The sequence below is a fragment of the Glycine max genome, chromosome 8 (assembly GCF_000004515.6).
Source record: "Glycine max cultivar Williams 82 chromosome 8, Glycine_max_v4.0, whole genome shotgun sequence".
Classification (NCBI taxonomy): domain Eukaryota; kingdom Viridiplantae; phylum Streptophyta; class Magnoliopsida; order Fabales; family Fabaceae; genus Glycine; species Glycine max.
Genome location: NC_038244.2, coordinates 60,351 through 78,005, shown reverse-complemented (window position 1 = coordinate 78,005; position 17,655 = coordinate 60,351). Strand labels below are relative to the sequence as shown.

At 34.6% G+C, this 17,655-nt stretch overlaps 3 protein-coding genes, 1 long non-coding RNA gene and 1 pseudogene across 5 annotated transcripts; 3 read left to right on the top strand and 2 right to left on the bottom strand.

The window, feature by feature from the left end:
- The first annotated feature begins 697 nt into the window (after positions 1-697).
- On the top strand, positions 698-3,248 carry LOC102666240 (protein trichome birefringence-like 16). 2 transcript variants are annotated; one of them, XM_006584585.4, is made up of 3 exons: positions 698-1,088; positions 1,700-2,068; positions 2,198-3,248. In XM_006584585.4, exons 1-3 carry the CDS (start codon positions 932-934, stop codon positions 2,251-2,253), a joined length of 582 nt encoding a protein of 193 aa, XP_006584648.1. In that variant the 5' UTR covers positions 698-931; the 3' UTR covers positions 2,254-3,248. The 2 variants fall into 2 exon arrangements, with proteins under 2 accessions (XP_006584648.1, XP_006584649.1); XM_006584586.4 differs by having other exon boundaries at positions 699-1,088; positions 2,207-3,248.
- On the bottom strand, positions 2,782-4,617 carry LOC121175264 (uncharacterized). Its single transcript, XR_005892491.1, has 3 exons — positions 3,915-4,617; positions 3,548-3,691; positions 2,782-3,040 (listed from the first exon to the last, which is right to left on the bottom strand). It is a non-coding gene; the product is annotated as an uncharacterized lncRNA (long non-coding RNA).
- Positions 4,618-5,070: 453 nt separating this feature from the next.
- LOC100817607 (phosphoribosylformylglycinamidine cyclo-ligase, chloroplastic/mitochondrial) lies at positions 5,071-8,582 on the top strand. Its single transcript, XM_003531972.5, has 8 exons — positions 5,071-6,328; positions 6,414-6,508; positions 6,597-6,698; positions 6,791-6,850; positions 7,566-7,738; positions 7,820-7,922; positions 8,013-8,171; positions 8,329-8,582. Exons 1-8 carry the CDS (start codon positions 6,016-6,018, stop codon positions 8,497-8,499), a joined length of 1,176 nt encoding a protein of 391 aa, XP_003532020.1. The 5' UTR covers positions 5,071-6,015; the 3' UTR covers positions 8,500-8,582.
- Positions 8,583-10,295: 1,713 nt separating this feature from the next.
- On the top strand, positions 10,296-13,479 carry LOC100777683 (uncharacterized; annotated as a pseudogene).
- A 200-nt stretch (positions 13,480-13,679) lies between these two features.
- Positions 13,680-16,083, bottom strand: LOC102665974 (ABC transporter G family member 5). Its single transcript, XM_006584584.4, has one exon. It carries the CDS (start codon positions 15,828-15,830, stop codon positions 13,866-13,868), a length of 1,965 nt encoding a protein of 654 aa, XP_006584647.1. The 5' UTR covers positions 15,831-16,083; the 3' UTR covers positions 13,680-13,865.
- Positions 16,084-17,655: the final 1,572 nt, after the last annotated feature.

Below are 17,655 nucleotides of genomic sequence, written 5' to 3'. Positions count from 1 at the left end.
CTGTTATCGGTTGAGTGTGCATGACAGTGGTGTGTGGAGTGTGATTATGAACGTGAACACGTGCTAGTGGAAGATGAAATGTGATTCTAAGGAAATGATTGTTACATGTTTGCTTGGGGGGATGAGACTGGACTTGGCAGTTTGGCACCTAGTGGGGATTTTGGTTTGTTTGTACTTCACAGTAACATGGTTTGCATGTGAACATTGACAAGGAAACATAAAAAGTGTTTTGATTTAGGGAAGAAAGTGAAAGTAAAGAAAAGGGAAGGAGGTAAAAGAAGTGGAAATTGAGATAATTGTTTAGGTTGGTTTCAAGGATTTGAAAGTTTAAAAATGGAGTATTTTATTTACTCATAAAATAATTTATTAAAATTATTATTATTTTATTTAAAATTAATTTTTTAAATTTTTTGTGATGTAAAATTATTAATTAAATTATCGTAATTAATTTTATTTAATATTTTTTTTCAATAGATAATAATGTCAATCCATTTAATTTTTGTTGAGACATTTTCTATCTTAATTAAATTTTTATTACTTTTAACTTTAAAAAACTCTTTTTTCAATAAATAAGTTATATCTAAATTGTTGATTTTAACTAAATTTTTATTATTAATTTTTAGATATATTAATACTAAAAAAAAATTCTGGAACTTTTTTTCGGCAAGCCTTATGAACCTTAAGCCGGCCCTTAGAAAGAAAGATAAAATGAACAGACATATATACTTCTTTTCCAGGATACTGGAGTCCAGCCCCCATGTATTTTTATTTTTCATGTTTTTATTTGTCTTTCTGATTCATTCATTCTTACACTTAACACAGATAAGCCTCTGGAACAAGAAGGATTTCTGGAGAAATTGTGTGATGGATATTTCCTGAATGTATAGACAGAGAGTCAAAGATCTGTATTTGGAGAAGCAATTAAGCACAAATGAAAGGGGGAAATAGTTATAGCTTTAGAGGGAGGCATATTTCCCTGGCTCTGGTTATTCTTGTTATTCTTACCATGTTACTGTGGACATGGGAGAGAAATCCAATAATTGCCATGACTTTAAGATCAGCTCAAGAATGGTATCGCTTACCTTCAGGTTTGTATTCCAGCCAGGGATATACATAATGACGTCAATCATTTCTCTTTCTCTCTCCCTTGTACCTTGGTGCAAACTGCTTTTGAGTTTAAAAACAATTTATGTTGTATTTCAGCAAAATCTAAAATGGAAGCTGCTTCTAGAGTAGATACAGAAGATCTTTCTAGGAGGAATGTTTATATCTATATTCTTTTAGCATGTCCAGATATTGACATCAATACCTTAAATCTTGGAATCTGATATGGCCATCTTGTCGTATGTGCTTCTTGAACTGATTTGACTAATTGATACGGAGCTTGATATCCCCATATGATGAAGCATTACTTACAAAATAATTATTGCTTTTGGCCTTATAGAATTTCCGTGGTAAACTATAATCACTGTTAATTGCAAGTGTATACAACCATATACCAATTTCCCTAATGCAATGGTGAACAAGTTTGACATTTGCATTTCTTTTACCTCTTATAGGATCATTTTCTCCCTGTTCTATTGACTAATAATTTACTTACTTGTTGGATTTGTTACCATTTTCTGTTTGTGTTTTGTAATTATTTTGTGTTATTAACTGAATGTTGAGGGTTTTTTTTTTTCTATAAATACGTGTGTAGAATTTCCTGTGGAAGCCCCAATTGAATCAGTGGGAACTTCAACACTGGAAAAGGGTGTGGAAAAATCCATATCCCCCATCACTGAAAATGGAACAAAACTTCAACTTGATACTCAGGGTGTGGAAGCTGTAGATTCTACACCTACAGAATCTCCAGAAACTCAATACAATCAAAATGTCATGCCTTCTTCCAGAAGTAAAGTAACACCAACACCGAAAAAAGGTGTGGAAAAATCCACAACCCCCATCACAGAAAATGGAACAAAACTTCAATTTGATACCAAGGATGTGGCAGCTGTAGATTCTATACCTGCAGAATCTCCAGAAACTCTATACCATCAAACTGTCATGTCTTCTTCAAGAAGTAAAGGTAGATTCTTTTTGTTCTGTTCTTAAAAATTCATTACAATTACTTTTTGCTGCTACTCTATGAATGCATCTCTATTATCATCATTGTTATGCTATACCTGTTGTTTATTGGGTAATTATCTTTATAAAGTTGTTTCAGAGAATGAGGTTGAACAGCTCATTTGGCCAATAAGTTTCTGCTGCTAGTCTGCTACACTGTACCCACAAAGAAAAGATGGAATTTTGCTATTTAATGGTGGTTGTTAATAAGACAAAGTGATGGGGTCCCCTCATCCACCCTAAAGGTAATAAGCAATTAAGCATGCTAATGGACTCTGGTTCCCCTGCTTTCGTACTGATAAGCACTCAAGACTTGGGGAGCCCTCCCTTTAAAGCTAGCCGCCAAGGGGGGGAGATCCAAGTCACTTAAATACTCCACTGAGCATACCGTCCGTACTATATGGTGTGGGACTTAGACACCCCATAATACCCAAATCTCTATCATACCTGAAGAGTGCACTTGGTTTCTTAGTCTTGGGAGTACCATCTTTGTTACGACCCATTCTTAGACCATGATCGACGCACAGATTATGACTTACTTAGTCTGATCAACTTATCTTATACAAAATAATCCGTAAAAGAACACATAATATATCTAGACAAATCTATATAAATATATCTCATTCCATCCATTTAATATCAAGGTTTCAGGTCACAACACAAACCCTTAACATATTATCCAAAATCCACTAATAACAATGTTAATTATAAATACTAATCATCAAGTGTCTCAAAATATCATAAGTACATCTTCATCATGTTTATAAGAGAGAATCATTTAAATTTCAAAATGAAGGAATTCTCCCTAAATCTATTACTACCTTGTCCCGTGTAGCGCATTGTACTGAGTTACAACCAAAATGTTCATCAGACACAAAAGAGACCTACCAAAAGATAATCAAATTTTTGGGTACATCAGCAAATCCTAGGAAGTCTGAGAAAAATGAAATAAAAACAGGGGTAAGTCAGAAGGACTTAGTGAGAGCATAATATACAAAGCGGACAGGAAGGAGAAAACCATTTAGCATGAGTCTTTTCATTCCAAGTAAATATCTTATTCCATCAATGTAAATATCTCATTCCATCCATGTAAATATACTATGAGTAATTGACTCATAAACTACATTATCTCTTCGTTGTAACAAACGACACAATCATTATATTACGAGAAATCAACTTATAGGTTACATTATCTCTTCGTTGTAGCAAACAACAATATAATTATACTATGAGAAATCAACTCATAGACTACATTATCTCTTCGTTGTAGCAAACGACAATATAATTATACTATGAGAAATCAACTCATAGGCTACATTATCTCTTTGTTGTAACAAACGACAAATATAATCATGAACTCACAATAAATAAAATAAACCAATACTCCAACATTCATCCTTATATATATTATCAAAATCTCAATATAAAATTCGAAGCTCACCAAAGATATATATTCTGAAATTTATTTGCTTCTCCCAAAGGAACTTTAAAAACGTCGCTGAGTAAATTAGCTATTCACCTAAAGAACGCAATCAATGTCTTCCACTGTTGCTGGGAAAGTCAATCACCGTATTTTTCACAAGATCTAAACATTTAAAATAATAGAACAAGGGTTTAGACAAAATCCCCAATTTTAGCAAACCTAGGGTTTTGAGGAAACCACAATAAATCCCTACTACTTAGTATCTACCCCTTTTCATACAACCCATAACTAATTAGTGCTATAAATACTCATCTAATACAATGAGTCCTAAACATTTATCTTAAAGAGATCAAATAGAGAAATCCAAGGAAAAAAGTAGTGTTACCCCCTTTTCTCTAGTCACATTCTTGTGCTTGGAAAGACCCGAGGATGCAAGAAGCTTTAAAATTTTGGAAAAATGGAAGGGGATGGGTGAAAGATTGAGAGATTAAATTTTTGGGAAAGGAGAGATGGAGAAAGGTCTCGGGAGTTTTAAGCTGAGGGGGGGAGTGAGTTTTGTTATTTTAATATTTTTTTTATAAGTGAAACGGTTCGTTTCAATCTTCTTTGTAGCTACATGTTTGTTAGTACAATCTAGACTTACTAACTGATGACCTTGGCATGTGTTGGGTTACAAGTGTGACATAAAGTCCCACATCGAATAAAAGTGGAAAGGTTGAACACCATATAAGTAAGGGGAAGACCCATAAACCTGAGCTTTTTGGGTTAGAGTATGGTATCGGATTTTCTTACGTGGAACGAACTCTTTGTAATAAGATGTTTAGGTTAATTGGCCTAGGAAGACCAATTATTATTTTCTATCCAATTTATTTCATTTATTGCTAATTCGCTAAATAGAAACTAGGAGGTCGTAGAGTTCCATTCCACTCTTCCGTTTTCAATGAAAGAACAATTAGGTGAAATTTATATATGTTTTTGTATCGATGTATTTGCAATATAATTGGTTTCAATAAGAACAAAGTGAAAGATTAATTGTTGAGACTTGTAATAAAATGTTTGTATGTGTAAAACAACGTTTATTTTCTTTTCCAGTGGAGTAAGTTTTTTTATTTTTTTATTTTATATATATATATATATATATATATATATATATATATATATATATATATATATATATATATATATATATATATATATATATATTATCATGGGCTTATCTAACTGGCTACAAGCTAATCTAAATATCAGATGGAATCTGATCTTTGGGATAATGGGATCACTCTTTGGTTCCTTTGGAATATCTGTAATGATTCGTTTTCAACTTAAAGAATCATTCAGTTCTTGAAGTCGTATCGCTAGCCATGCAAAATAAACTTTCTTTTTTTTATGCACCGAAAAGTGAAGGTCGATTATGTATGTTGGCTATAAAAAAGGTTGGATACCAAGCTAAATTTAATACTGTGAGTGCGGATTCTTGCTTGCTACAAAAGGTTATTTTTAACTAAATTACTATATATCTTTTTTTTGAGAGATACTATATATCTTATTTACCACAGGCTTGGTAACTGTAAATTCAAGTATGTGATTTTTTTGTCATCATATCCTCCAATCTATTCCTTTAGAAATTAATGTTGTTCTTAACGTGTAACTATTGATTCAAAAAAAATTTGCACACTAAAAAATTTAAATGCATGTTCTTTTGCTAAATAATAAATCATTCTTCTACATTAAACACAATCAAGTCTTAGGTCATTCCGTATGCAAAGGGTTATTCAAGTATGTCATATTATATTAATATATAGCAGCTTAAAGAAGTAACTAGAACACCGAAGTCATGCCGGCAAGCTTGATAAATATTACAATAAATATCTATTGTTAAATTTAAATTCAAATGGGAGGATATGAAAAATAGATTCGATCAGGTTATTAAAACTCTTTTTTTTTTCTTTTTTATGGTAAGATATGATTGTATCTTATGTTATCAAAATCTAAGAAATTAATTAAATATATATATATATATATATATAAAATTAAGGACCTAATTCAAAATTAATTAAAATACATATTTTTTAAAATAACTTAGTGATTTAACCGATAATATTCTCTTTAAAAAAATAAACCTAAAATATACTACTAATACTGTTCATGTATTCATTATAGTGTCATCTTGACAGAGCCATATACTTTGAAGTTTACGATCATCCTATCCAAATTTCAAAATCTTACCTATCAAACTCCTTTGTCACCTGATTATTTTATTCTAATGCGAACGAACTTATCCTTTCATTTAACCAAAACGGCGTTGTTTCAATTATTCTATTCGCACACCCCCTGAAAGAGAATCTCTCCTTTCTATAAACCCATAATTTAGGGCGCGCTTTTTCCCGGCCTCCCTTCGCCACCGTATCTCCATCCATCTCCGCCACCGTCGCCACCTCTCTCTCTCTCTCACAGTTCGTATTTATACATCTTCTCTGGTCTTAGCAATGAGCTTCTCAACATGCGCCGAGATATCGCGTTGTTTCGCCGCAGCAACGGCAGCAGCTTCAGCGAAACCTAATTCCGGGAAGTCAAACGGCACCGCCACAACAAGCCTCAGTTTTCTCACTCCAATCGGTCGTTACGGCGCCGTTTCATCAGTGTCGAGGTCGAATAAGACCAACAGAATAGTCGTGGAAGCTACTCAAGGTCTTACTTACAGGGACGCCGGCGTGGACATCGACGCCGGCTCCGAACTCGTGCGCAGGATAGCGAAGATGGCGCCAGGGATTGGAGGCTTCGGCGGTTTATTTCCTCTCGGTACTGTTTGACTTCTTTTTTTATTTTTCACTCTTTCTTTTCGTTACTTATAATTGGATTTTGATTTAACTTGTTTTCTGAATAGGTGACTCGTACCTCGTTGCTGGTACCGATGGCGTGGGGACAAAGGTGATGCTTGCCTTCGAAACTGGAATTCACGATACTATCGGGATTGACCTGGTAAAGTTTTTATGGAAAATGATTTTTGATTTTTGCGTCTGCGTCTGTGTTTGGCTTTGGAGTTTTATGTGTTGTTTGTGCTGTTTAGGTTGCGATGAGTGTGAATGACATTGTTACTTCGGGGGCGAAGCCTTTGTTTTTTCTTGATTACTTTGCCACTGGCCACCTTGATGTGAACGTTGCTGAAAAGGTAATGGATGTGTCCCTTCGATTGAACTTTGAGTGTGCCGTGAAAGCTTGTTTGTGTTTCGCTCACAACTCTTTTAATGTCCTCTTTTTCAGGTTATAAAAGGCATTGTTGATGGTTGCAAGCAATCTGATTGTGTTCTGTTAGGAGGAGAGGTAATTGATATGTTTTGTGGTTTGTTTTTTCACCGTATCAAATTGGATGCGCGCTGGTCTTTGCCATGCCATGTTGTCATGAATTCAGGTTTGACACTGAAGTAACTGCAGCATTCGTTGCTAAAAATATCGTTTTTTTAAAACTTATTGCAAGTCTCAGATATTAAGGGTACTTAGGTGAATGATTGGATATATACAAGAAAAGGTAAGATTTGGGGGACAAATGCTTGGGGAGAGAAAAAGTTGGAGCAGCAGTTACTATGAGGTGTCTTGGTATTGTGAGAAGAGTAATAAAACAAAGGCTTCATTGAGAAAATATTGAAATGTATAGAGGAAGACCTTGTTCTGAATGATTTTACTACAAATTTGGCATGCCTAGTAGCAATGATTGTTAAAGTTTCTTTGATTTGGTGTTTTATTGCATGTCTAAATACTACTATACTAGTCATCCTTTGCTGGTTTAAATGGTGCATGGATTCTTGGATCTTGATTTATTCAGATTGAATCTGTTTTTGATTTTTGCGATCTTACATTATTGTCAAGATGATTAAGTACATGAATATATTGCTACCAATCTCTCTGCTGTAATAAATAAATATGCTTTCTTATACATATGTTCAGCTGCCTGCAAATATAGATATGATAAAGAGATAGTATGGTTTTTTTTTGTATATTTCTCCTTTTGCACTTATAGTTAATTTTATATCCTTCTCAGACTGCAGAGATGCCTGGTCTCTATAAAGAAGGTGAGTACGATCTTAGTGGCTGTGCAGTTGGCATTGTGAAGAAAGATTCTGTAATCAATGGGTCAGACATTGTTGCTGGTGATATTATTATTGGTCTTCCATCTAGTGGAGTTCACTCTAATGGTTTCTCACTTGTAAGAAGGTTAGTTTTGAGTATAGAATCTATAAGATTTTATTAAATTATCAGTTACTGAGAGTCAGATGTACTAATATATCTTAACAGAGTGCTTGCTCAAAGTGGTCTTTCACTGAAAGATCAACTTCCTGGTAGTGATGTTACAATTGCAGAGGCTTTGATGGCCCCAACTGTTATCTATGTTAAACAGGTGATTGATATTCTTTATGACATACTTAAAAATACCTCTTTTTTAATTTTTAATTCCTTCCCTTGACATACTCTTGTTTTTTCAAAATAGGTACTTGACTTAATTAGCAAGGGAGGGGTGAAAGGAATTGCCCACATCACCGGTGGTGGTTTCACAGATAACATACCCCGAGTTTTTCCGGAAGACCTCGGAGCTGTGATATATGATGGGTCATGGGAAGTGCCTGCAGTGTTTAAGTGGCTTCAGGAGGTACATCTTTCTTTAACGTTCCCTGAATAAATATACTTTAGCAGGAAATAAATTATTTTTCATTTCTTATCAACAATTATATATTTTAATCTGGTCTTCAAAATTTTATTTTGGAAACGAAAGTATATAACGCTATATTGATAACCTCTCACGTTAGGCTGGGAAGATTGAAGACTCTGAGATGAGACGGACTTTTAATATGGGCATAGGGATGATCCTGGTAGTTGGTCCAGAGGCAGCTAATAGAATACTCGAGAACAGAGGTGAAACAGAGAAATTCTACCGCATTGGTGAAATTATAAGCGGCAAGGGAGTGACCTTTAGCTAAATTTAACTGAGTTTAATCATGTTGTACCCCTTTAATACTTTCATGGAAAATTTTTCTATGGGAATATGCGATTTGAATGGTCAGTTTATTTGGAGCCTACATAAATGTTACGAAATTTGCAACAATTTTGAGGATGCGCATGAGTCATTGCTAGTGAAAATTGTTTACGTTATTTTGATCTTGCTTTTAGTGAATATCATTGAGGTTTAATCATCCTTTTATGTACCATTTATAGGGGCATGAAATTTGATGTAAACCAAAAGTTGGGTTTTGTTTACCTTTTGCATTCATGTTCAATTGATATATTTTAATGAATCAATAAAAGCTCACCTTGTTTTCGTTTTTTTTTATTTAAAGAATTTGTAAATTCAGTTCCATTTCAATTATTCGTTCCACTTCAATGGAAATCGGTTTTAGTTGTTTTAGTAAGATGATTTGCAGAAAGATTAGTAACAGGATATAATATTACTCTAATGATAAATTTCCATTCAGAGAAAATATTTGTTATATGCGAAATGTTAAAAGCAGTAAATTAAAAGTATTTCATATGAAGTAAATATTTGATTCGCCACTTGGTCCATTCAGAGTTTTTCTTACGTCACCATTCAGAGTTAATATGCTGGAAAGTCCATAACCTTTTGAAGAAGAAAAGACATGCATAAGAAATTTAATTTTATATATTAGGCACGTAGAATTTAATCAACTTATTAGTAGGATTCATTTTGCTTGGCTTAATTGGTGGTTGCGAAAAAAAGAAGAACAACGAGTTTGAAAACATGATTGTTATTTTGTTTGCTCCGAAATAGTATTTGTAAACCTCTGAATAATAGGTATCCGATGAGATTGAGAATAATAGTCATATACCTTTGCAGACCCCAAAAAAAAACCTTTGAATATATACAACAGAGACTAGCATTTGACTAAATCGCGATAGTTATGCTGCCACTGGTGGGGGAGGAAATGAGATGACGATTTAGTAGTTTGTTAAAAGAAAGTAGAAAGAAAGATAAAAGATTTCTCTTTTCTTATTTTTCTTTTAGTATCATTCAAGACAATCATAGAGTCAGATAAGAATATAAATAATAAAAAATTTTCTTTTGTAAAATTTTATTTCACGGTTCGATTGAAAAGAAAATGAGATGAAAGAAAAATATATATTTATAAAATGACATAAATGTCCTTAAAAAAAGATGTAACAAAATATTAAGAAAATTTATTTTAATTTAATGTTAATTATTATTTTAATAATATTAAAATATAAATTAATTAAACATGCATTTTTTTACAATAACAACAGTAAAAATCGAATCTAAATTTTTATGTGGCTATCCCAACCTCCTATCATTAGGTCTAATTCTTCATGGAACTAGCCTAAGTAACCCCACCACCAAGCCAATCCTATTGGTTCTCAACATGAACAAGCCTTTTATGTCAAGGACATTAATGTCTTTAAGAATAATTGACACTTTTTACCCTTTGGTAGAAGGAAGAATATGAAAAAATAAAATGAATTTCAGGTGCGTTTCTTATTTTTCACATTTTATTTTAATTTAAATATTTCTCTTTTATTTTTATTTTCTTTATTTTCATCCTGTCAAATCTTACTCAAACATATTACTAATTCTAATTTTTTCTCCAAACCAAGTCAAAACTATTTTTATGTATTTTAATATTTCCTTCCTTATTTTCTGCGAAAATAAACCAAGTTCCTTTTTATTTTCACTTCAACCAAATGTTCCCCACACTCCACAAAACTGGACACATGTTATGTGATATAATGAAAGGCTATTGTAAGTGGAACTTTTGAATTTTGATTGTTTTTCCTCACTTCCCAATTTTGGGTTGGTTCTATTAGCTTCATATTTCCCTGCTCAATTTTGACTTGGAATGGCGTTTGAAGACTTCGATCCTATTTTCAGTAAACCCAAAGTGGAAGTGGAGTGGGCTTCTCAAAGTTCTCGTCCCTTTTTCTTCCACGCCTATTCCCCTGATTCTTCTCACCTTGTAATTCATGTCACCAATATCTATGACGCCTGGGAAACTCGTCTTTCGCTTTCCATGCTTTAGGACATTGTCAGCATTCCTAATCACCCTCACTTGCATCACCATTATTATTCTCTGTTCAAGAAACAATGTTTATACTTCATAGTGTTGGTTCAAACAGTTTTTTTTCTTGATAGATTGTGTTAGCTTGCTTCAAATTTCTGAAAATAGCAGTAGTTTTATGATTTTGTTTGTAATATCTGTTTCCCTTTTGTGCAGAGGGATATTGTTAGAATAGGGGGTTCTTGGTCAGAGTTTGCTGGTTATTTTGTAACATCCCTCAAGTCACAAGATCTGAAGCTGCTTCTAGAGCTAGATTCAAGCTCTTATGGTAGTTACTGGTTAGTGCCCTATCTACTTCTACTCTTTGCTTCTTTCCTTTGAAAATTTTAATATTTTTTATTTTTTTAGGAATCACTTTAGGGAAGCATCCTGATTTGTCACTGCTCTTTGTTTTCAGGTGTTGTTAGTCATGCAAAATTAGTAGCTCAGAAATCAAAAGGAATGCCTTTGATCACCATTCCTCTTATCAAACTTGTGGACTCCGCTGCTGCTATGGAAGTTAAGTCAAATTTTTGCTCGAGCCTGTCTGAGGCATTTGAAATCAAAAGCATGGAGTGTTCTCTTGAAAAAGGTGTGGCCATCCCTTTCATATTGCATCAATTCTTTGAATCTTGGGTCTTACATACTTTTGTTTGGTTCTTTCTAATAATGTTTATAAATGTTATATAGATTATGTTGAATTTATAGGCTATAACTTTGGCATTGAAAGCTCATTATTAGTTGTAAAAAAATGTCATTTTAGTTCCGTTAGTTGTCATTCTGAAATTTACTCTTGATCACTGGACCAACTATTGTTGTAATTTGTTAGATGAACACAATTTATCTTTCTTTGTTGCCTAGTTGTATCATACAACATATCCTTGTAATTAATTCTTTCTTTTATTTGGTAAAAAGATTGGATTATTTAGTGGTAATTGGAAGATACGAGTTGCTTTAACTATAAAAAAAGTAGTCAATTTTTTTTAAAAAGCTTGCCATTGCCGCCCTTAATCTCTGATAAATTGGTAGGACTATATCACTTCTCCGGTATTGATAATTTGTTGTTCATGTCATGAATTCATTGACCATGTTCATGATGGAATGATTTGAATTTTCTGTAGCATGCAAATGCACACACATTCTTCTGTATCACTGCTATTTTTTATATGGATAACTTTTGCTATATTTCACCTTCGAGTTAACCCCAAAAAAATATTATAATTAGATAAATTTGTTATTCTTAGGTGTCTGGGGAAGTCTTAACTTTCATCCATTTGCTGCTAGTAAAGTTAATAAAATTAGGTTCCCCCCTCTCCCCCCTATCATTGTAAGCTTAATATGAGCACTCTTTCTATACCTATCAGGAAAGAAATGAAGCCATACAACTGGAACAGCGACAAAAGTTTCAAGATTAGCAACTCAGAGAATGGCGTTTCTACTGACGGATTGCAAAACTCTCCAGGTGTGTTATGTATTCTGTCAGTCTGAAGGGTCGGTCTTTTGCTGATAAAGTAGTTCCAAAATTATCTCGGTTGAAGGTTTTACCAACTTCTCTGTGGTACTATGGTATACATGGTGAGCTTGTGAATAAAATGTCTCAAGGCTGAGAGGCTGACTAAGTAAATTTTTTGAATTATCAGGTCTGTCCTTTTTTTTTAGTTATTTAACTATTTCTCCTGCTAGGAAAATGGTAACAGTCTTCTTGGATCTATTTTCTTTAAGAGAAGAAATGCAACTTCCATCCCCACTTAGAATATTCTGGAATATGTTTGGAAGCTTCTGGTTATATTTTACTGTTGCTTGTATTGCAAAGTGCTTTTTGGCTTGTTTTAACTTAAAACAAGACTTTTAACCATCTCTTGGATTTTATTCCTTCAAGCGTTAATGAAATTTTTGTTTTTCACCTTCCTGATGACATGCAGATAAGCAAGCTGCTTGGGATACAGGTGCTACGAAAGTCAAGAATCGTAAGGTGCCAGCACATCGTAGGCAAGTTTTCTTACTAGCTTATTAACCTTAATTCTGGTATTACTGTCTACTGCTATCATCATAGTATACTTCACTCACCCTTTTCTTCCACAGGACCAAAGTAAGAGGGGCCCTCTTACATGATAGTGATGAATGAGTTTTAACTCAGTTCTCTTTCAAACCAGTTGCTCAGTAGAAAGTGAAAGGATAAGCAATGAAAGTAGCATTCCATTGAATTTCAGATATTTTTGCTGGGCTTGGTAGATAGGGAAATGTGATGGGAGACTGAGGGCAGGAAAAAGACGGGGCAATGCGGATCGTGTCAGTGTAAGTTTGCAACTTTTCACGGCGAAAGATGAAAGACACCATCAAAAGAAGAAAATGTATTTACTTGTGAGTGTTCACAGAAAAGATAAGATAGTTGCTGGTTATGTGGCACTTGATGATAAAACCTATGGCGTGTTGACGACCAGTGAATCTAAACTAATCTTACATTACAGAGGACGTGCATGTACATATTGCAATTATTTATACATGCATAATCTTTTTGGTTAGTGCTTTTGGATATCTGTCTAGTGAAAATCTTACCCCCCTCCTTAAAATTTGGGTATAGGCCAGAAATTCATGATAAGTAGTCCACCGAAATTGTGGTTTAGAAGTAGTGTACTGTGTTCAGCTTAGCTGCTGAACCTGGAATGAAATCTTCTGTTGGTTAAACACGTGATCCATTGTTATTGATAATAGCTCAGCTTGATTGCCAGAACAATAATAGCAAACAGAACGGATGCATCTTCTATATTAGGCATTAGTATTTGTGATTTTTACAAATAATAGTAAAGATGAATACTCTGGGACAAGTGAATTGGGAATAATTCATGCAGCATTTGCCAATTGCTTATGCGCCATACTGTTGTAAATGCTCAATAATTTAGCATAAAAGATTTTTTTTTTTGCTGAAGACATAAAAGAAAGGTACTCAGTTCATTCATACCCAATTGGCGTAGCTGTTTAGTTATTGCATAATCCTATTTTCATCTTATTTTAGGACAAAGCCAGTGGCATTGGCCAAGCCTGAGATGATATAAAATGAGGGAAGAAGGAATACAGAACAGAAGAGAAACACAATGTTGTGAATTAAATAATCATGTAAAGCAAAAACCAACATAATATCGTGTTAGTACAATTTGTTGGCTTTCACCAAACCTATAATTTTTTATGCTATTTTTTTGTTGAGAATATCTTCATTGGTTGCTATTAGAAACATCCAAGACACGTGAATCAGAGAGAGAGAGAGGAAGAGTCACCATAGACATTTAGTTGGTGACAACCCTGCCAAATCCCATCTGGGAACATCTGTATCTAAGAATAACATAAGAAATGAACCTGTAAACCAAGATGAAGCACACAGTGACCCCAACATTCTTCCATCTATTACTCTCTCCCCCGTACCCTTCTTCTTTAAGCACATCCTCTCCACTCTTCACACATGCCCCAAACATGTACTCCAAGCACTTTCCCGAGTTGGAGAACTCATTGATCAGGAGCCCTTCAAAGGGATACTTAAACAAGGATATATAATGCATGAAAATCCAGTATTTTGGAATTTCCTGCTTTGATATGAAGTATCCAGAGAACAAGAAGAATGACCCTATGACACCAGCAATCACTGAGTTCCCAACAATAAAATTAGGCACCAGAGCACTGAAACACACCACAACTGAATTGGCCGTGTAAAGAATCAGCCATATCAGCAACAGAAAGTGCAAAAAAGCCAAGAAGTTCCGGTTGAGCCCTACAAGCCAGTACAAGGGCATTGAGAACAAAATGGCTAGGATGAGAAGAAATGGCAAGTAAACTAGGCCATTGGCAATAGCATAGGATGACACACGATAACTTCCACAAGATGTTTCCTTCATTAGAATCTCCCTTTCTTGCAGGAAAATTGGTAGAGCTTCTATGCTGCTTGACAACAAAAACGTTAATATGAAAGCAAATAGACCCACCCTTTCGTAAGCTCCCACTATATCATCCTTAAGGTTACAAAAGATGGACCCCACGACCAGCCCAGAAACCAGCATCTGAACTGTCCTGCATGTAAATAGCTCTTTTGTACGGAATATGTTCTTGGAGAACCTATGACTGAGAATCATAGTTTCTCTCAATCTAGAATTAGCAAACTCACAAGTGAAATCCATTCCAGCATACATGGTTTCTTCATCAATTACCTTGGATTGCTGAAACAGCTGTTGCAAAGTGAACTTACCATTCCTACCCTCACCTGCTTCACCATCACCACCTCTCTTCTGTTGTTGCATTGTCCCTGGTAGTTGCCTTGGAGTTTCTACCTGAACAGGCACACATTTCTGTTGCTGCTGAATGGTGTCAATGGACTCAATGGCAAATTCAACTACATTGACATGAAGAGGAAGTTCCAAACCCATCAGCCTTAGATTCACACCAAGCAAATCAGCAGTTCCATGGTGCAAAACACTTCCATTGGCCAACAGCAACAATGAATTGAACAGCTTCACTATTCTGAACCCGGGTTGGTGGATACTGAGGATTATAGTTCTCCCTCTTGTGTCAGCCATGACCTTAAGCATGTCAATTATTTGCAAAGCTGAAGTACTGTCAAGCCCTGAGGTTGGTTCATCAAGAATCAGCACTTTTGGATCATGAATGACTTCAACACCAATGGAGACTCTGCGCCTCTCACCACCAGATATGCCTCGGAGCCTATCATCACCAATTCTAGTGGCAGCAACATGGTCAAGTCCAAGCTCCTTAATCAGTGACTTGACCCTGGAGCAAAGTTGCTCTTGAGAAAGCTTCAGCCTCAGCTTTGCACTAAACATGAGGGTTTCTTCAACTGTAAGTAAAGGAAACAAAGTGTCCTTTTGTGTGACATACCCTGAAAGCTTCCTGAACTGAGCTTTGTCTACAGGCTTGTGGTTCAGAAACACCGTTCCACTTTGAGGGCTGTGTTTACCAGCAAGAATCTCAAGCAGCGATGATTTTCCAGCTCCACTTGGCCCAACTATTGCTAGGATCTCCCATGGCTTGGCTTGGAAACTCACATTCTTCAGAACATGCCTTACTCCACCACTGCAACTTTGTTCAACTTGTGCTTCCTCTTCTGCTGCTTCTTTTTTACCATCTTGTTCAGTGTCAAGTTGTTCTTGTGCAGATTTGCTCAAGATTTTAAAAGGGTTCTCCGATTTGTGTGTGTGGATCGTGTAGCTTATGCCTATGGCCTCAACCTCACAGCCTTGCATCATGGTTTTGAACAGGTTGGCTATGCTTCCTTTTTCTATGTGTTTCTCTCTCGGTTGTTTCTACTCTCTTCTCATTCCCAAACCCATTTGGCTCTCTTCCTCTCTGTTCTATATTTTTTTTTAAATCAATGGTTTCGGACTCAGCTACTGACAGTGAAACAATGTGTGGCTCCAAGGTATTTAGCTGCAAAGACACTCAGCTCCTCGAACTTTGCATATAAAGGTTCACGTGCACTTCTTGCTATTTCTCCACCAATTTTACATATTTGGACACAGACAGAGATGCTCGTATATAAATTTAATATAACTAATAATTTAGATATAACAACTCAATAATAGTATATGTCAATGCATTCCTGATGTTATTAAATATAATATATATTTAATAAGAATTAATATATTCTTTGCAAGAAGTAATTTCATTCGAGTCTGATAAAACTACGTAGTTATGAGGATAAAACTCTCCTTCGAAGTATTTACAAAGGTGTGTATACTCTAGGTTCAAGCTGGAAATTACTTATCAAGTTCGAATAACTACATACTGTATCTGGATTGCCATAAGAATTAATATATATTAATACTTTGTTGATTATCGTACCAAATTGAGTGTCCTAACGTTTACCTGAGGTTTAGAAATTCACGTGAATCATTCTGGTTTCTCATTGTTTATTGTTTAATATACAGCTATACATTAAACATCACTTGGGTGGTGTTGCCAATTGCCAATAGTAACTGCTAAACGAAGGATGCTAAATCAGCACTGTAAATGATTTTGGTCATTTGGTGCATATTTGATAGCAGGTATGGGATTAGATTCGTTCATCAACGTGCTCGACAGAATATTATTTATGACAATTCAGTTTCTTCTACCGTTTATTACATAATAATACTATTTTACCTGCATCATGATGTTTGCAAATAATTTTTTTTATCATTTTAATCTGCTGTCCACTTATTATACAAAGATTAAATGATTAATCCAATTCATGCAATAATAGAAACTTGTTATTTGTTAACAGTGATATGTATATACAAAGGTCAATTTCCCATTTTCTGCGGTTCCATCACTGCCTCTCTATATTTGTCTTCTGTCGTGATCAAATTAAGTTCTTACAAAATTGAGTATAGTAGAGATGGTTTATACGTACACGTATGGAAAATTTTCGTGTATTTTATGAGGATTGATCACAGTACAGATATTTCTGGAACAAAGACTACAAAGGGCTAATGATGGAATTATTGAAAAACTATAAGTACACATTTGGAGTTACGTGAAAGGACTATAGGATTTGGGAATTACCAAAGTGGTGGTCCCTTGGGTCCTCAAGTTTGTGGCTGAAATTTCACAATGCTCCACAACGAATCAAGATCACCATAACTGAGTAATTTGATGAGCTCACCGATTTTCACCTTTGTCTTGAAGTTCAAGCAAAGCATTAACAACATACAATTATCTTCTTTGTTGTTGGCTGATTGATAAATAAATAAAAAATACAATTATCTTCTGCCATGCACAGGTTTCTCGAATTCTATCTTGAGCATACTGATAAAAATCATTCTCACGAAATGTATATGATCATGAGATCATCTTATCTGTCTGATTATTAATTAATAAAACAAGAAAAAAGTATCATTCTCTATTCAAATTGCTCCAAAACCAACCAATCCCTATGTGAAATTTGATGGGGTCATATGATTGCTTAAAAGCATAAAAGTTTGTTGAATTTAATGTGATTATACCTCCATTTATAGATAGATAACTAATTCAGTTATTGTACCACGGGTTTAGGTGAAAGCCTAATCTATGACATTGTTACATATTAAGCAA

What these genes read in the sequence shown, in the direction of transcription:
- LOC100817607 (XM_003531972.5), top strand. Translation starts at nt 6,016, where the DNA reads ATGAGCTTCTCAACATGCGCCGAGATATCGCGTTGTTTCGCCGCAGCA. An exon ending in CGGCGGTTTATTTCCTCTCG is followed by an intron (nt 6,329 to 6,413) that starts GTACTGTTTGAC and finishes TTTTCTGAATAG; the next exon opens with GTGACTCGTACCTCGTTGCT. An exon ending in ATGTGAACGTTGCTGAAAAG is followed by an intron (nt 6,699 to 6,790) that starts GTAATGGATGTG and finishes CCTCTTTTTCAG; the next exon opens with GTTATAAAAGGCATTGTTGA.
- LOC102666240 (XM_006584585.4), top strand. Translation starts at nt 932, where the DNA reads ATGAAAGGGGGAAATAGTTATAGCTTTAGAGGGAGGCATATTTCCCTG. An exon ending in ATGGTATCGCTTACCTTCAG is followed by an intron (nt 1,089 to 1,699) that starts GTTTGTATTCCA and finishes ATACGTGTGTAG; the next exon opens with AATTTCCTGTGGAAGCCCCA. An exon ending in GTCTTCTTCAAGAAGTAAAG is followed by an intron (nt 2,069 to 2,197) that starts GTAGATTCTTTT and finishes ATCTTTATAAAG; the next exon opens with TTGTTTCAGAGAATGAGGTT.
- LOC102665974 (XM_006584584.4), bottom strand. Translation starts at nt 15,830, where the DNA reads ATGATGCAAGGCTGTGAGGTTGAGGCCATAGGCATAAGCTACACGATC.